The following is a 15433-nucleotide window of genomic DNA, read 5'->3' as shown; positions in this document are numbered from 1 at the left end:
TGGGATTAAGCGGAGAACTTTGAGGGCGTAACTCCGCACAATGCTAGCTCACCTCTCTTAATGCCACTGTAGGAATTGATTCGATTGTCGACCAGCAACACCAGGCCACAGAGGGACGTGGAGTACAGCGACAGCGCCGTCTGCAGTCGGTGGAGCTTCCCGCCGCTCCGGTGGCTCCTCTTGTGCTTGCAGAAGTCCAGCATGTCTGCTCTCAGCAGCCTCAGGTTATGCATGGTCTTCAGCTGGGCCCCTGGGGGAGGGCAGCAGCCCCAGGAAGATACTTAGACAGCTGCAGACAGCCAGCAGAGCGGGAGGCAAATCTCGGTGGCAGGAATCCTAGTAAATCTGTGCTACGAATACTCTCAGACGGGCTTTTCAATTTTCTATTTTGCTGTTGTTTGCTCACTAAGTCGTGCCCAATGCTTTGCAACCCTATGGACTGTAGCCCATCAGGCTCCTCTGTGGCCATGGTGATTCTCCAGGCAATAATACTGGAGGGGGTTGCCATTTCCTCCTCCAGGGGATCTTTCTGACCTAGGGATCGAACTTGTATCTCCTGCATTGGCAGGTGGGTCCTTTACCACTGAGCCACCGAGGAAGCCTGTGTTCTATTTTAATAACTATTAATATTTCACCTTTGCATTTGAAAAAAAATAATGGATGAGCTAAAACAGAAAACTTATAGTCAATAAACACAGACCTTGGAGCAGAACCTAATTTTTCATTTCAAAAGTGAAGTGGAAGTCACCCAGTTGTGTCTTGACTCTTTTCGACTCCATAGACTGTAGCCTACAGGCTTCTCTGTCCATGGGATTTCTCGAGCAAGAACACTGGAATGGGTTGCCATTTCCTTCTCCAGGGGATCCTCCCAACCCAGAGACCAAACCCAGGTCTTCTGCATTGCAAGTGGATTCTTTACTGTCTGAGCCATCAAGGAAGCGTTTCATTTTAAAAAGAACCTGGATATAGTCTACTTATACGCTAAGGATTTTTCTCTTAAAAACATTTTTAAAAAGTTCTACTGGCTACAACGTGGTGACTGTAAAAAATTAACACACTTACCTAAGTGGATGGTAAAACTTTCTTCTAACTTTCTCTGTTCCTCATAAACCCTTCCATTTGCTTCAGCGGATTCTCTGAACTGACTCGGCTGAACTTTAATTTCCTCGCTGCAATTGAAAAAATTATTGATATGCTTTTTTTTTGGTATGCTTGTCAAGAAATTTTCCTATAGGAAAGAAAGATTTATAGTGAAATGAAAGTGAAAATCACTCAGTCCTGTCTGACTCTTTGCGACCCCATGGACTGTAGCCCACGAGCCTTCTCTGTCTATGGGATTCTCCAGGCAAGAGTACTAATGTGGGTTGTCATTTCCTTCTCCAGGGGATCGTCCCAACCCAGGGATCAAACCCGGGTCGCTCGCATTGCAGTCAGAGTCTTTATCATCTGAGTCACCAGGTAATGAAATTAATTGCTGAAAGTAGCACTTAGTTTACTCCTAAATTTATCTTTTATCCATGGGGCAGGAACACAAGCACTTACAACTTATAAAATTCCCACTTATTCTTCCATTTCTTTGGTTATTTCTTTCAGTCAGTGAGGCATATTTTTTTAGTCATTACAATATCAATTCATATGTCACTATGTAATATTTCTTAGTAGCCTGCTGCTGCTGCTAAGTCGCTTCAGTCGTGTCCGACTCTGCGACCCCACAGATGGCAGCCCACCAGGCTCCCCCGTCCCTGGGATTCTCCAGGCAAGAACACTGGAGTGGGTTGCCATTTCCTTCTCCAATGCATGAAAGTGAAAAGTGAAAGTGAAGTCGCTCAGTCCTGTCTGACTCTTAGCAACCCCATGGACTGCAGCCCACCAGGCTCCTCTGTCCAGGGGATTTTCCAGGCCAAGAGTACTGGAGTTGGGTACCATTGCTTTCTCCGGTAGGGCATGATTAAACAGTGACTAACATTACCTTAAAATGTTTAAAATGACATTAAAAAACATTAATATATCCTTATATCAGGTGGCATCAGTGAAACTAGAGAATAAGTGAAGTGAGAGAAATGAAAATTAAAAACAAAAAAGTCAAATAAAAAAAGAATTAAAAAAGAAGAAAGTTCATTTTGACATATTCATATCCTTTTCTTAAAAGACCATTTCTTATTTTTTCACTGCCAACAGTCTCACACTAGAAGACTTCTCTTAGCTCTAGTCTGCCCTTGTACTTTCTGAAAGTGTTTCCATGGAGGCATCAGAACTGTACAACTGTTCAATTCACATATAACGGTGAGCTGAAGATGATGCAAGTCTGTAATAGTCATCTATCCCCCTGACTAGATTTTTTCGATGAATCCAAACAGTCTTATTTGTGTCACTGATGGACTTCATTAGGAAATATAGCCAATTCCAACCCCCAAACAAATTCATACAGATTTACACAAATTAAATATCATCCTAGGATTCAGGAAGCCACCAAAGAAAGTTGTTCCTGTTCTAATAACAAGAAAAGCTGGGATAATCTATATGGCCATAACTGTTCTGAAGCTCATCAGAGATCTGAGGTAACAAGGGGACCAAGAAATTAAATTCTGAAGCGTGACATGCCTGTCCCAGGGGAGACAGGACACACGGTTTTGGCAGAGCATCGTAGAAATGAAATGCTGTAATGTATGTAAGAAGGTAAGAAGAAATCAGCTAAAATGTTAACACGTTCTTCAAGGTCAAGTGTGGGGTGGCATGTACATTTAGGACAGCAACGGATGTTACATGCTCTTGCAAACTCTTTCCCACCGGCCTCTACCAGGTGCTTCCAGGAAAGGCCTGGGGGTGGGGCAGGAGGAGAGACAGCCCACCAGGCGGCACAGGTGGACGTGCTAAGGATGCCCCGTGCCCTTGGCCCAGATCTGCAGGGCTTGCCCGAGACCATGGGGCCATGGAACCTGCCTCCCACCCTCAACAGGCAGAGGAGGACCACCTAGAGACCAAAGCCCCACTCTCAACACCAAGTGGCAGCAGCGTACCACTGTAGACAACGAGGCCTGCGGTGGACTGGACTGGAGAACAGAAACCAAACAGTCTGACTGCCAACTGGATTTCCATGGCCTTCACCTTAACAGCCTGCTCATTTCTGGGCATAGGTACTATTTACGCAGGTGGCGCTTAGTGGTAGAGAATCCACCTACCAATGCAGGAGATGAGAGACCCGGGTTCAATCCTTAGGTCAGGAAGATCCCCTGGAGGAGGAAATGGCAACCCACTTCAGTGTTCTTGCCTGGAGAACGGGACGCATCTGAGCCACACGCTACTTCTTTTCTAATACACACAACAGTCTGCATTTTATAGTGGATATATTTACTTATATTCATTATAATATCTATGAAGTACTAGATCGTGAGTTATATGTCTAAGTCTGAACTATAAAATTTCTAGAAGAAAATACAGCAGAAAATCTTTGTGATCTTGAATTTCAACAATATCTTAGATAAGACACAGATCTCTTAAAAACTGATAAACTGTACTTAATTAAAATGAAAAGTTATTCTTTGAAAGAAACGGATAAGAAAATGAGAAGACAAGCCACGAGGTGCTAGAACATATTTGTAAAACATATATCTGATTATACACTTGTACCAGAATACATAGAGAACTTTCACAACTCAGTAATAAGAAAAAAAACAAAGGAGCGCTATAGCGAGAAGATCAGCACATGAAAAGATGAACAGCGTTAGGAGCCACCAGGGGAATACAAAGACACACAGAATGAGACACCACTACAAAACCTACCAGAATGGCTAAATATCACCACCAAGTGCTGTCAGGGCGTGGAGCATCTGGAACCCACATACATGGGTGGTGGGGATGCAAAAATGTCACAACCACTTTGGAGAACAGTTGGGCAGTTTCTTATAAGATTAAACACACCATGGATTTTACTTACTGTGTTACCCAGCAATTCCACTCCAAGGTATTTACATAAGAGAATTCTAAACATACGCTACATCTGTTTTATATTATAAACATATGTCTACCCATATGTTCTGGCTTCCCTATTGGCTCAGATGGTAAAGAGTCTGTCTGCAATGTGGGATACCTGGGTTCGATCCCCAGGTCGGGAAGATCCCCTGAAGGAGGGCATGGCAACCTACTCCAGTATTCATTCTTGCCTGGAGAATCCCATGGACAGAGGAGCCGGGTGGACTACAGTCCACGGGCTTGCAAAGAGTTGGACACAACTGAGCGACTGACTTTTATTTTCACTTTCATGACTATACAAAGACCTGTATGTGAATGCTTACAGTCACTTTATTTATAATTGCCAAAATCTGGAAATACTTCAAATGTCCACCATTGGATAAACAAAAGAACAACAGAGCAACAAAAACAGAAGAACCACTTAAAATGGCAACAACTTGAATGAGTCTCAAAAGGGTTATGTTAAGTGAAGAAAGTAAGACATAAGTTGCTGCATAGAGTTTGATTCCATTTATACAAGAAAATCAAAATTACAGGGATAGAAATCAGATCAGGTTACCACGAGCTCGGCAAGCAGAAGGGGGGTTAATATAAATGGATAAAAAGGAAATGCTATGTCTTGACTGCAGTGATGGCTTCATGACTAAGTTTGTCAAAACTCATCAAAATGTAAACCTAAAACAAGTGACTTTTATGTAATTCATCCTTCAATACACCTGACTTCAAGCAAAAAGGCAAAAATAAATGAATTTTAAAAATTGGTCAATTTCATACAATCCCATATGTAGTTATGCTGAAAGCAGGTTTCTGCTCCCCCAGGAAACCTATCAAAAGGAAAGCAAGCTAACAAAGTCACAGTAAAAATCCTCTTTCCTAGGAATATTTGATTTTTTTAAAGCAGCAGCAGCTAGAGGTCAATATTTATACAATGGAACTGATCACACAGAATGAATTTCTGAAACTACAGTAGCAAGTGAAGTGAAAGTCACTCAATCGTGTTCGACTCTTTGCAACCCCATGGACTATGTCCATGGAATTCTCCAGGCCAGAATATTGGAGTGGGTAGCCTTTCCCTTCTCCAGGGGATCTTCCCAACCCAGAGATCGAACCCAGGTCTCCCACACTGCAGGCAGATTCTTTACCAGCTGAGCCACAAGGGAAGCCCAAGAATACTGGAGTGGATAGCCTATCCTGTCTCCAGCGGATCTTCCTGACCCAGGAATCAAACTGGGGTCTCCTGCATCAAGAGATAGTTTTTGTAGCAAGGGGCTTTCTGAGCTTCCATTAGGTCAGTGATTTTCTGCCTTTTTAACCACAGCATAGAGTACATATTTAATATTTTACATTTTCTTCAATACACACATGTGTAATCCACTGATGTCTTTTCCCCTAGTCTACTCTGCTCAGATCTGTTCCACTCCATTCCATTCTATCATTATTTTTAAAGTTCAGTTGGAAAGTAAAGGATCTCGCATGGTTCCTGGCAGCAGTCTGAGAAACACCGCCGGACCTTATGCCACATGGATGTTCCCAGCCTGTCCCCGACAGCTCCTTTTGTACTGAGTTTAGCACTTTTTCATTTGAAATGAAGAGTATATACATGTTAAGTCTCCAGGAGGTTATCCCATTTCTAATTATAAAAAACTGTTTAAACGTTTTTCAGTATTGTCTTGGGGAAAACAACAACACAAATGACAGATGATAATAAAAGGGGATGATAGATAGCATCAGGTAAACAGTTTAATGATAATCGACTCATAAGCCTGTCTATACATCCATCCCGTAAGTATTTATTTACGTGCTTGTATCAACAGGGAGCAAGACCAGCCCCAAGGAAAAGAAATGCAGAAAAGCAAAATGGCTGCCTGAGGAGGCCTTACAAATAGCTGTGAAAAGAAGAGACGTGAAAAGCAAGGGAGAAAAGGAAAGATATACCCATTTGAATGCAGAGTTCCAAAGAAGAGCAAGGAGAGATAAGAAAGCCTTCCTCAGTGATCAGTGCAGAGAAATAGAGGAAAATAACAGAATGGGAAAGACTAGAGATCTCTTTAAGAAAAACCAAGGGAATATTTCATGCAAAGATGGGCTCAATAAGGGACAGAAATGGTATGGAACAGAAGCAGATGGCAAGAATACACGGAAGAACTGTACAAAAAAGATCTTCATGACCAAGATAATCATGATGCTGTGATCACTCACCTAGAGCCAGACATCCTGGAATGTGAAGTCAAGTGGGCCTTAAGAAGCATCACTACAAACAAACCTAGTGGAGATGATGGAATTCCAGTTGAGCTATTTCAAAACCTAAAAGATGGTGTTGTGAAAATGCTGCACTCAATATGCCAGCAAATTTGGAAAACTCAGCAGTGGCCACAGGACTGGAAAAGGTCAGTTTTCATTCCAGTCCCAAAGAAAGGCAATGCCAAAGAATGCTCAAACCACCACACAATTGCACTCATCTCACACGCTAGTAAAGTAATGCTCAAAATTCTCCAAGCCAGGCTTCAGCAATACGAGAACCATGAACTCGCAGATGTTCAAGCTGGTTTTAGAAAAGGCAGAGGAACCAGAGATCAAATTGCCAACATCCGCTGGGTCACTGAAAAAGCAAGAGAGTTCCAGAAAAACATCTATTTCTGCTTTATTGAAATAGATGGGGAAACAGTGGAAACAGTGTCAGACTTTATTTTTGGGGCTCCAAAATCACTGCAGATGGTGACTGCAGCCATGAAATTAAAAGACGCTTACTCCTTGAAAGAAAAGTTATGACCAACCTAGACAGCATATTCAAAAGCAGAGACATTACTTTGCCAACAAAGGTTTGTCTAGTCAAGGCTACGGTTTTTCCAGCGGTCATGTGTGGATGTGAGAGTTGGTCTGTGAAGAAAGCTGAGTGTCGAAAAATTGATGCGTTTGAACTGTGGTGTTGGAGAAGACTCTTGAGAGTCCCTTGGACTGCAAGGAGATTCAACCAGTCCATTCTGAAGGAGATCAGCCCTGGGATTTCTTTGGAAGGAATGATGCTAAAGCTGAAACTCCGGTACTTTGCCCACCTCATGTGAAGAGTTGACTCCTACTGGAAAAGACTCTGATGCTGGGAGGGATTGGGGGCAGGAGGAGAAGGGGACGACCGAGGATGAGATGGCTGGATGGCATCACTGACTCGATGGACATGAGTCTGAGTGAATTCCAGGAGCTGGTGATGGACAGGGACGCCTGGCATGCTGTGATTCGTGGGGTCGCAAAGAGTTGGACACGACCGAGCAACTGAACTGAACTGAACTGACTATGCCAAAGCCTTTGACTGTGTGGATCACAATAAACTGGAAAATTCTGAGAGAGATGGGCATACCAGAACACCTGACCTGCCTCTTGAGAAACCTATATGCAGGTCAGGAAGCAACAGTTAGAACTGGACATGGAACAACAGACTGGTTCCAAACAGGAAAAAGAATATGTCACAGCTGTATATTGTCACCCTGCTTATTTAACTTCTATGCAGAGTATATCATGAGAAACGCTGGGCTGGATGAAGGACAAGCTGAAATCAAGACAGCTGGGAGAAATATCAATAACCTCATATATGCAGATGACACCACCGTTAAGGCAGAAAGTAAAGAACTAACGAGCCTCCTGATGAAAGTGAAAGAGGAGAGTGAAAAAGTTGGCTTAAAGCTCAACATTCAGAAAATGAAAACTAAGATCATGGCATCCAGTCCCATCACTTCATGGGAAATAGATGGGGAAACAGTGGAAACAGTGAGAGACTTTATTTTGGGGGGCTCCAAAATCACTGCAGATGGTGATTGCAGCCATGAAATTAAAAGATGCTTGCTCCTTGGAAGGAAAGTTATAACCAACCTAGACAGCATATTAAAAAGCAGAGATATTACTTTGCCAACAAAGGTTTGTCTAGTTAAGGCTATGGTTTTTCCAGTAGTCATGTATGGATGTGAGAGTTGGACTGTAAAGAAAGCTGAGCGCTGAAGAATTGATGCTTTTGAACTGTGGTGTTGGAGAAGACTCTTGAGAGTCCCTTGGACTGCAAGGAGATCCAACCAGTCCATTCTGAAGGAGATCAGTCCTGGGTGTTCATTGAAAGGACTGCTGATGAAGCTGAAACTCCAATACTTTGGCTACCTGATGCGAAGAGCTGACTCATTTGAAAAGATCCTGATGCTGGGAAAGATTGAGGGCAGGAGGAGAAGAGGATGAGATGGATGGATGGCATCACTGACTCAATGGACATGAGTTTGGGTAAACTCTGGGAGTTGGTGATGGACAGGGAGGCCTGGCGTGCTGCAGTCCATGGGGTTGCAGAGTCGGATATGACTGAGCAACTGAACGGAACTGAACTGCTCAAGAGTTAGACACTTGACAGAGATCTGGGGATTACAAGAGCAGAAAAAACAGACATGGTTTTTTACTTTCAAGGCAAGACAAGTAGGGGAGAAAGACATTATATAAAAAAAATGCTATATCTAAATGTTTATAGTACACACTAGAAAACCCTGAAAACAGGATTATTATACTGTACTAAGAATATCTCCAACAGAATATACTTTAGGATTGAAAAAAGAAAGAAATTCTCAAAGGTGAGTACACAGCCAGGAATAACAGGCAATATAAGAAACACAGTGCATTTAGCCCGTAAGGGACCACACAAATTATGAACTATAGAAAGTCTTCTTTCTTCATTTTGTACCCTGTACATGCTTCTATAACTGCACATATCATTCTGTTTTATTTACAGGTCAGTCTCTAAAGAATATAAGCTCTCCACAGGCAGTTATCTTGTTTTTCTGCTTAAAGAGTGCTTGGCATTTAAGATGCATTCAACCACTGTGTACTGCATTGAAAGGAAACCAATCAGAAAAAAACACAGGAGACAGTAGTCAAGGTATTTAGGTATATATACCCACAAAATTTATAAAGCTAAGTTCTAGATGGGGAATCACCTTTGTAAAACATCCTGCCCCACATAATCCATGTAAAGTCTACAAAATGAAAGGTGTTAAAAAAAAAGCATATAGTTATCTTGAATTTTCACTGGTAACTTAAAAATATCTACAACTAGAAAGGTCCAATTTTACAGTAAATACAAACTATTACTGATAACAACTTTTCATCTCATAAAAATGATACCTGATTAATACCTGAGGGAGCTGTTGTTGGGATTTTTAAGGTCTTGATGAAGTTTAATTACCCATTCCTGATACTCTTGTTTTTGAATGGCAGTCGATTGTTTTAATTCATTGGACCACTTATTTTCTAAGTCCTAAAAAGAGACAGTATACCAACGAGTTAATTTTTTTTTTTTCTTCACAAAAATAAACAAAACAAATGCACCCTGAAAGTCATTATATATACCTCACTTACCTGCTGGGATTCGAAATGCTGAGCAGCCAGGGTGTTCACATCTTGGTCTGTCAGTGACTTTCCCAACTCCTGCATCACTTTTTCCATTTCAATACCTTGTCTGAAACATAAATAGGTAGATCGGATACAGTCATCACATTTTAAAGGTGCAGAACCACTTCAGATCCATGGAATAACTGCTACGAAGTGAAAAGAACATTTTCTTCTTAAAGGAAGGTGCCCAGGGATGGCCACAGTACTGTCTAAACACTCTGAAGCCTCGGCAATGGAGAGGCAGAAACGACGCTAACGTCGTATAGTATACATAACGTCAATGTGTAGTTAAATCGGAACCTAAATTTAGTGCATAAAGGAGAACATTCAGAATCCAGGAGAGAGTTCAATTTCCGTAACTAGTATTGAAAAGTCCAGAGCCTTTTTCACTTGCAGATTTTCACAAAGAAGATACTCCCCAATTCAGCTCAAAGCACATTTTTTATTCCTCTGAATGTGAGTTAAAGTGACTTCAACCTTTGAATCACACATTATAATCAGAAGCTGCCAGTTAGGTTCTAAGAATCAAACTGGTATTAAGTCACAGCGTTCCCTTTCTAGAGGAATGTGAAATACATTCTGAAGATACGTTTTAATCTTAATTTATCCAAACAAACAATATGCGGAAATTAAAAATGGTATTCCCCATAAGAAAAACTAATGGTGCTACAAGTTCAGACAGTGGTTATTTACGTAGGAAATGGGTGGGAACTGCTGGATGGGTGGAAGAGAGCCTTCTGCAGGCTGGAGATCACCTACTTCTGAATCTGGGAGAGGAGCACACTGGTGTGCTTACTTTGTGGAAGCTTACTGAACTGCATACCTACAGTTTATTGCCTTTTTATATGTCGGTTATATTTTAATAAATAAGTTGATTAAAAAATCTCTAATAAAAAATGTATTAATCAAGTTTGTTCTAAAACACATTTCAAACAAACTTGGAAGCAGTGAAACAGACATGAACTAAAGGATTCACTACCATTTTAGTCAGTTTACGTAAATTGCTCTTAGAAGAGAAACTGCACTGATTTCTAAGAACTGATTAAGATAGGTACATGTTCATCATAAACGAAACTCATTCGTATGTTACACTTTTATACCTCCCAATGTATACCTTCTAGTATCAAGTATTCAGTACTACTTAATTCCCACTTAATGATAATGCAGGCGACCCCACTAGTTTTTTAATAATTATTAGAGGTCAGGTGAAGATAATGCTTGCAAGTAAGATTTTTATTTAAAACAGAAATAACTGCTAAGCATTTATAATTACAAACTTTGATACAAATATTAATATTTTACATTACACATGTTCCCTCTAGTGGATAAAAAGTATCATTGCCACTTTAAAGGTTCAAAGAACTATCTTGAAACTGGTTTGCTAAAAAGAAGGAAATTTTCAATCAGGAAAAAGAGAACTAATAAATAACAATTCAACTTCATGAACATTTATTTCACCCTAAAAGTGTTAGAAGTGCAAGTACAGTTAATGATACAACATTTATTTCTACGATTAAGATGAAAGGAACATTTATTATATGAAATACTATGTAGTGACTCAAGATGTCTGTCATGATGATTCTGACAACCTGTACGTTATCTTGAAGACATTTAGGAAAAAAGATAATTAGAACTGTTGATGCTGCACTGAGACAAATTCTTTTAAAGATGTAAAATGGGATTAAAATGAAAGGAGAGATGAGAAAATACGTCACTTCTACTCACAAATTAGATAAATGAATTAAACACCAAAATTGTGGGTGAACTTCCACTAATGAATTCCAACTTACTATTAATTATACGGTTCAACTTTGCAAAAAATACTACCTACCTTAAAAAGAACATGGTTTATTTTTATTTACTAAGCTGACAGTTTGGACACGTGAAAAACTATAAAACGGTTCTTAATATAAATGTTTTCAAACATTTTTAAAGCCTTTATTGAACTTGTTACAATAGTGATCTGTTTTATGTTTCGGTTTTTTGGCCATGAGGCATGTGAGATCTTAGTTCCTCAATCAGGGATCGAACCTCCACCCCCTGCATTAGAAGGTGAAGTCTCAACCACTGGACAACCAGGGAAGCCCCAAATGTATTCCATTTGGAAAAATCTGAGAGAGATGGGAATACCAGACCACCTGACCTGCCTCTTGAGAAATCTGTATGCAGGTCAGGAAGCAACAGTTAGAACTAGACATGGAACAACAGACTGGTTCCAAATAGGAAAAGGAGTACGTCAAGGCTGTATATTGTCACCCTGCTTATTTAACTTCTATGCAGAGTACATCATGAGAAACGCTGGACTGGAAGAAACACAAGCTGGAATCAAGATTGCTGGGAGAAATATCAATAACCTCAGATATGCAGATGACACCACCCTTATGGCAGAAAGTGAAGAGGAACTAAAAAGCCTCTTGAGGAAAGTGAAAGAGGAGAGCGAAAAAGTTGGCTTAAAGCTCAACATTCAGAAAACGAAGATCATGGGATCCGGTCCCATCACTTCATGGGAAGTAGATGGGGAAACAGTGGAAACAGTGTCAGACTTTATTTTTGGGGGCTCCAAAATCACTGCAGATGGTGACTGCAGCCATGAAATTAAAAGACGCTTACTCCTTGGAAGAAAAGTTATGACCAACCTAGATAGCATATTCAAAAGCAGAGACATTACTTTGCCGACTAAGGTCCGTCTAGTCAAGGCTATGGTTTTTCTAGTGGTCATGTATGGATGTGAGAGTTGGACTGTGAAGAAAGCTGAGCGCCAAAGAATTGATGCTTTTGAACTGTGGTGTTGGAGAAGACTCTTGAGAGTCCCTTGGACTGCAAGGAGATCCAACCAGTCCATTCTGAAGGAGATCAGCCCTGGGATTTCTTTGGAAGGAATGATGCTAAAGTTGAAGCTCCAGTACTTTGGCCACCTCATGCGAAGAGTTGACTCACTGGAAAAGACTCTGATGCTGGGAGGGATTGGGGGCAGGAGGAGAGGGGGACGACCGAGGATGAGATGGCTGGATGGCATCACGGACTCGATGGACGTGAGTCTGAGTGAACTCCGGGAGTTGGTGATGGACAGGGAGGCCTGGCGTGCTGCGATTCATGGGGTCGCAGAGTCGGACACAATTGAGCAACTGAACTGAACTGATTATCTGTAATGTTTGGGGGTAGGGGAACAAAGCCCCGTCAAGAAGTCTGGCTAAAAGACATTTCAAAAAATAACATAAACCAAAACAAATCCCTATTGAAAAACTATCCTGTAACAGAAAAAAATATATATAAAGTACCAGTAAATGCAGATAATTAGTAACTTAATGCAGCTTCCAAAAAAACTGAAGGTTTAAATGGAATAAGAACATTCTTCCAACTTAGAAAAAAGAACAATTATAGAACAGTGATGGCCAGAGATGAAATTTTCTGGGAGGTGGAGTGAGCAGGCAGCAAAGAGGACCACAGCTCAGAGCAACTCAGCTGCTGACTCAAAGCAGGAGCGAAAGCCACTGACGTGAACTGCAGATGCTGAGCTGCGCATTTTTTAATATCCCTAAACAGGCTGGAGAACACTCTCAAGAGTCCCTTGGACTGTAAGGAGATCCAACCAGTCCATCCTAAAGGAGATCAGTCCTGGGTGTTCATTGGAAGGACTGATGCTAAAGCTGAAACTCCAGTACTTTGGCTACCTCACACAAAGAGTTGACGCATTAGAAAAGACCCTGATGCTGGGAGGGATTGGGGGCAGGAGGAGAAGCGGATGACAGAGGATGAGATGCCTGGATGGCATCACTAACTCGATGGACGTGAGTCTGAGTGAACTCCGGGAGTTGGTGATGGACAGGGAGGCCTGGCGTGCTGCAGTTCATGGGGTCGCAAAGAGTCGGACACGACTGAGCGACTGAACTGAACTGAACTCAAACAGGTAGAACGAGTGCAGGCCCAGAAAACCTGAGAGCTGAGAACAGATTCAGAATGAGAGGAAGACTGTATTATCTGAAGCCCCAGTGGGGAAAAAATGAAACCAATGAAGTTCAAGAGAAGGTAATTAGTGTTGGGTAACTAGCATCATATTTTTAAAAACCTAATCTGTATTTCACGCTTATTTTAAAAGTATGTTCACAATATTCCATGCGTGCATGCTTAATTGCTTCAGTCATGTCTGACACTTTGCGACCCAATGGACTGTAGCCCACCAGGCTCCTCTGTCCATGGGGCTCTCCAGGCCAAGAATACTGGAGTGGGTTGCCATGTCCTCCACCAGGGGATCTTCCTGACCCAGGGATCAATCCGACATCTTCTGAGTCTCCTGCATTGCAGGCAGATTCTTTACTCATGAAGCTACCTGGGAAGTCTGTGGACAATATTATTGGATATGAAATAAAGAACTAGAGGAAATCCATTTCTGCCTCAGTAAACTGGGGCAGTAACAGTAGGGTTGTGGATCAAATGAGACAGGGCATCTGTTAAGAACTGCATCTTTGTGGCCCCCCAGAGTACAAATGTTGAAACTCTAACCTTCACTGTGATGTTATGTGGAGGTGGGGCCTTTGGGAGGCAATTAGGTTAAGGTAAGCTCCAGAGGCTGGCATCCTCATGATGTAATTAGTCTGGAAGAAGGGGTGCTACTGTTCTCTGTCTACAAGCAACGCACCAGGAGTGTGCACGGAGGAAAGGCTGAGGAAGCAATGTCAGGAAGGCACTGGCTACAAGCCAGGCGGTGGGTCCTCACCAGACACTGAGTCTGCTGGCACCTTGACCTTGGACAACCCAGCCTCCAGACTATAGGAGGTCAATTTCTGCTGTTTAAGCCATCCAGTCTGTGTATGTGTTTTTTAATATAGCGGCCTGAATGAAGACGGCATCCAAAGCACTTTGCACAGGGCCTGGAACAAAGCTGACCCTTTAGAAGAGGTAAGTTCTTCCTCCATCAGAACTAAGAGTAGATAGAACCGTCATAATTTGTTTAGGTAAATCCCTTGAGGAGTTCTATAAACTAGGAGAACCTTATCTGCCCAGGTGAAATGAGAGATTGAAACACACAAGAAAATTACTTTCTAATGTTGAAGATGATTTTCTATTCTATTTTTCAGTTTTATTTAAGAAAAAGAGAGAGAGAGAGCGAGAGAACATGCTGTTCTGTAGCCCGTCATTATTTGATGATGTAACATTTAATTATCGTGATGCAAGAACTAGGAAGTACCTCTCCCGTAGCTTTTTCAGCTCCACGTCTCTTTCGCCAATGAGTTCAGAGATACTGACGAAGTAGTTGTGTTCCAAGTTTAGGAGAGTTTCAGAGGCTGGAGAATGGATGAGGTCATGGTACACATCCGCAAAGTCTTCATCCCAGCTGGGCTCCTCGGGCCTCGCGTGCTCTAGCGTGGTCTGCAAGATGGGACCAGACATTCTTAAATCCTGACGCAGTGCTCTTGGTTAACACACTGCTGGAGAAGTGAGTATGCTATGATTCCATTTCGGTACATCAAAGGACAGAAAGGCCCTCTACATATGTGTTTATAGGTTACATAGGATTATCTGAGCATACACAAAAAATACGGAAAGAAGTGGACTCAGTTGTCAATGTGGGTTACCCGGAGGCAGGGATAAGGGGGAAGGTGTTAATGTGGACCAAGGGATAAGAAGTGTCCATAATCTCAAAATAAAAAAAAGAAAGGGTACTAAGTAAGCTCTCATTTCCGTAAAACACACACACACACACACACACACACACTTGAAGGGGCTGTTTGTAGCAGAGTGGGATTTTTAAGTACCTTACTTTGTATTCTAATGTGCCATGTAAGAGAATAACTTGCATATAGTAATTATATCATCAGGAAAAAAAGCTTTTCATTATTAAAAATTATTGCTAAAAAAGGTTTTGTAGGCTATATATTTAGAGAATGAGCTTACCTATGTAACAACACTGCCCTTGATAACCCAATTCATGCATAGGATTTTATATCAAGATATACATGCAAAACTTTTTTACTCTGAACTCAGGTATTGTTTTCTTCATAAAATGTAAGTCCCCTCAATTAAATGTATGAAAATAGTAGTTATCAAAATGATA

At 41.5% G+C, this 15433-nt stretch overlaps 1 protein-coding gene across 1 annotated transcript in view; it reads right to left on the bottom strand.

Annotated features, from left to right (window-relative positions):
- The window catches only part of FERRY3 (FERRY endosomal RAB5 effector complex subunit 3), a 38639-nt gene that overhangs the window by 15227 nt on the left and 7979 nt on the right, over window positions 1-15433 (bottom strand). Inside the window, exons 4-8 of the mRNA XM_068970940.1 lie at window positions 14567-14748; window positions 9349-9448; window positions 9126-9247; window positions 1063-1169; window positions 53-250 (exon numbers count right to left, since the gene is read on the bottom strand). Coding sequence (XP_068827041.1) covers window positions 53-250; window positions 1063-1169; window positions 9126-9247; window positions 9349-9448; window positions 14567-14748 — 709 coding nt within the window. The remainder of the gene's footprint in view (window positions 1-52; window positions 251-1062; window positions 1170-9125; window positions 9248-9348; window positions 9449-14566; window positions 14749-15433) is intronic.

This window comes from Capricornis sumatraensis, chromosome 4 (genome assembly GCF_032405125.1).
Source record: "Capricornis sumatraensis isolate serow.1 chromosome 4, serow.2, whole genome shotgun sequence".
NCBI classification, from domain to species: Eukaryota; Metazoa; Chordata; class Mammalia; order Artiodactyla; family Bovidae; genus Capricornis; species Capricornis sumatraensis.
Note: the sequence above shows the minus strand (reverse complement) of the source record. Positions and strands in the feature narration are given on the sequence as shown.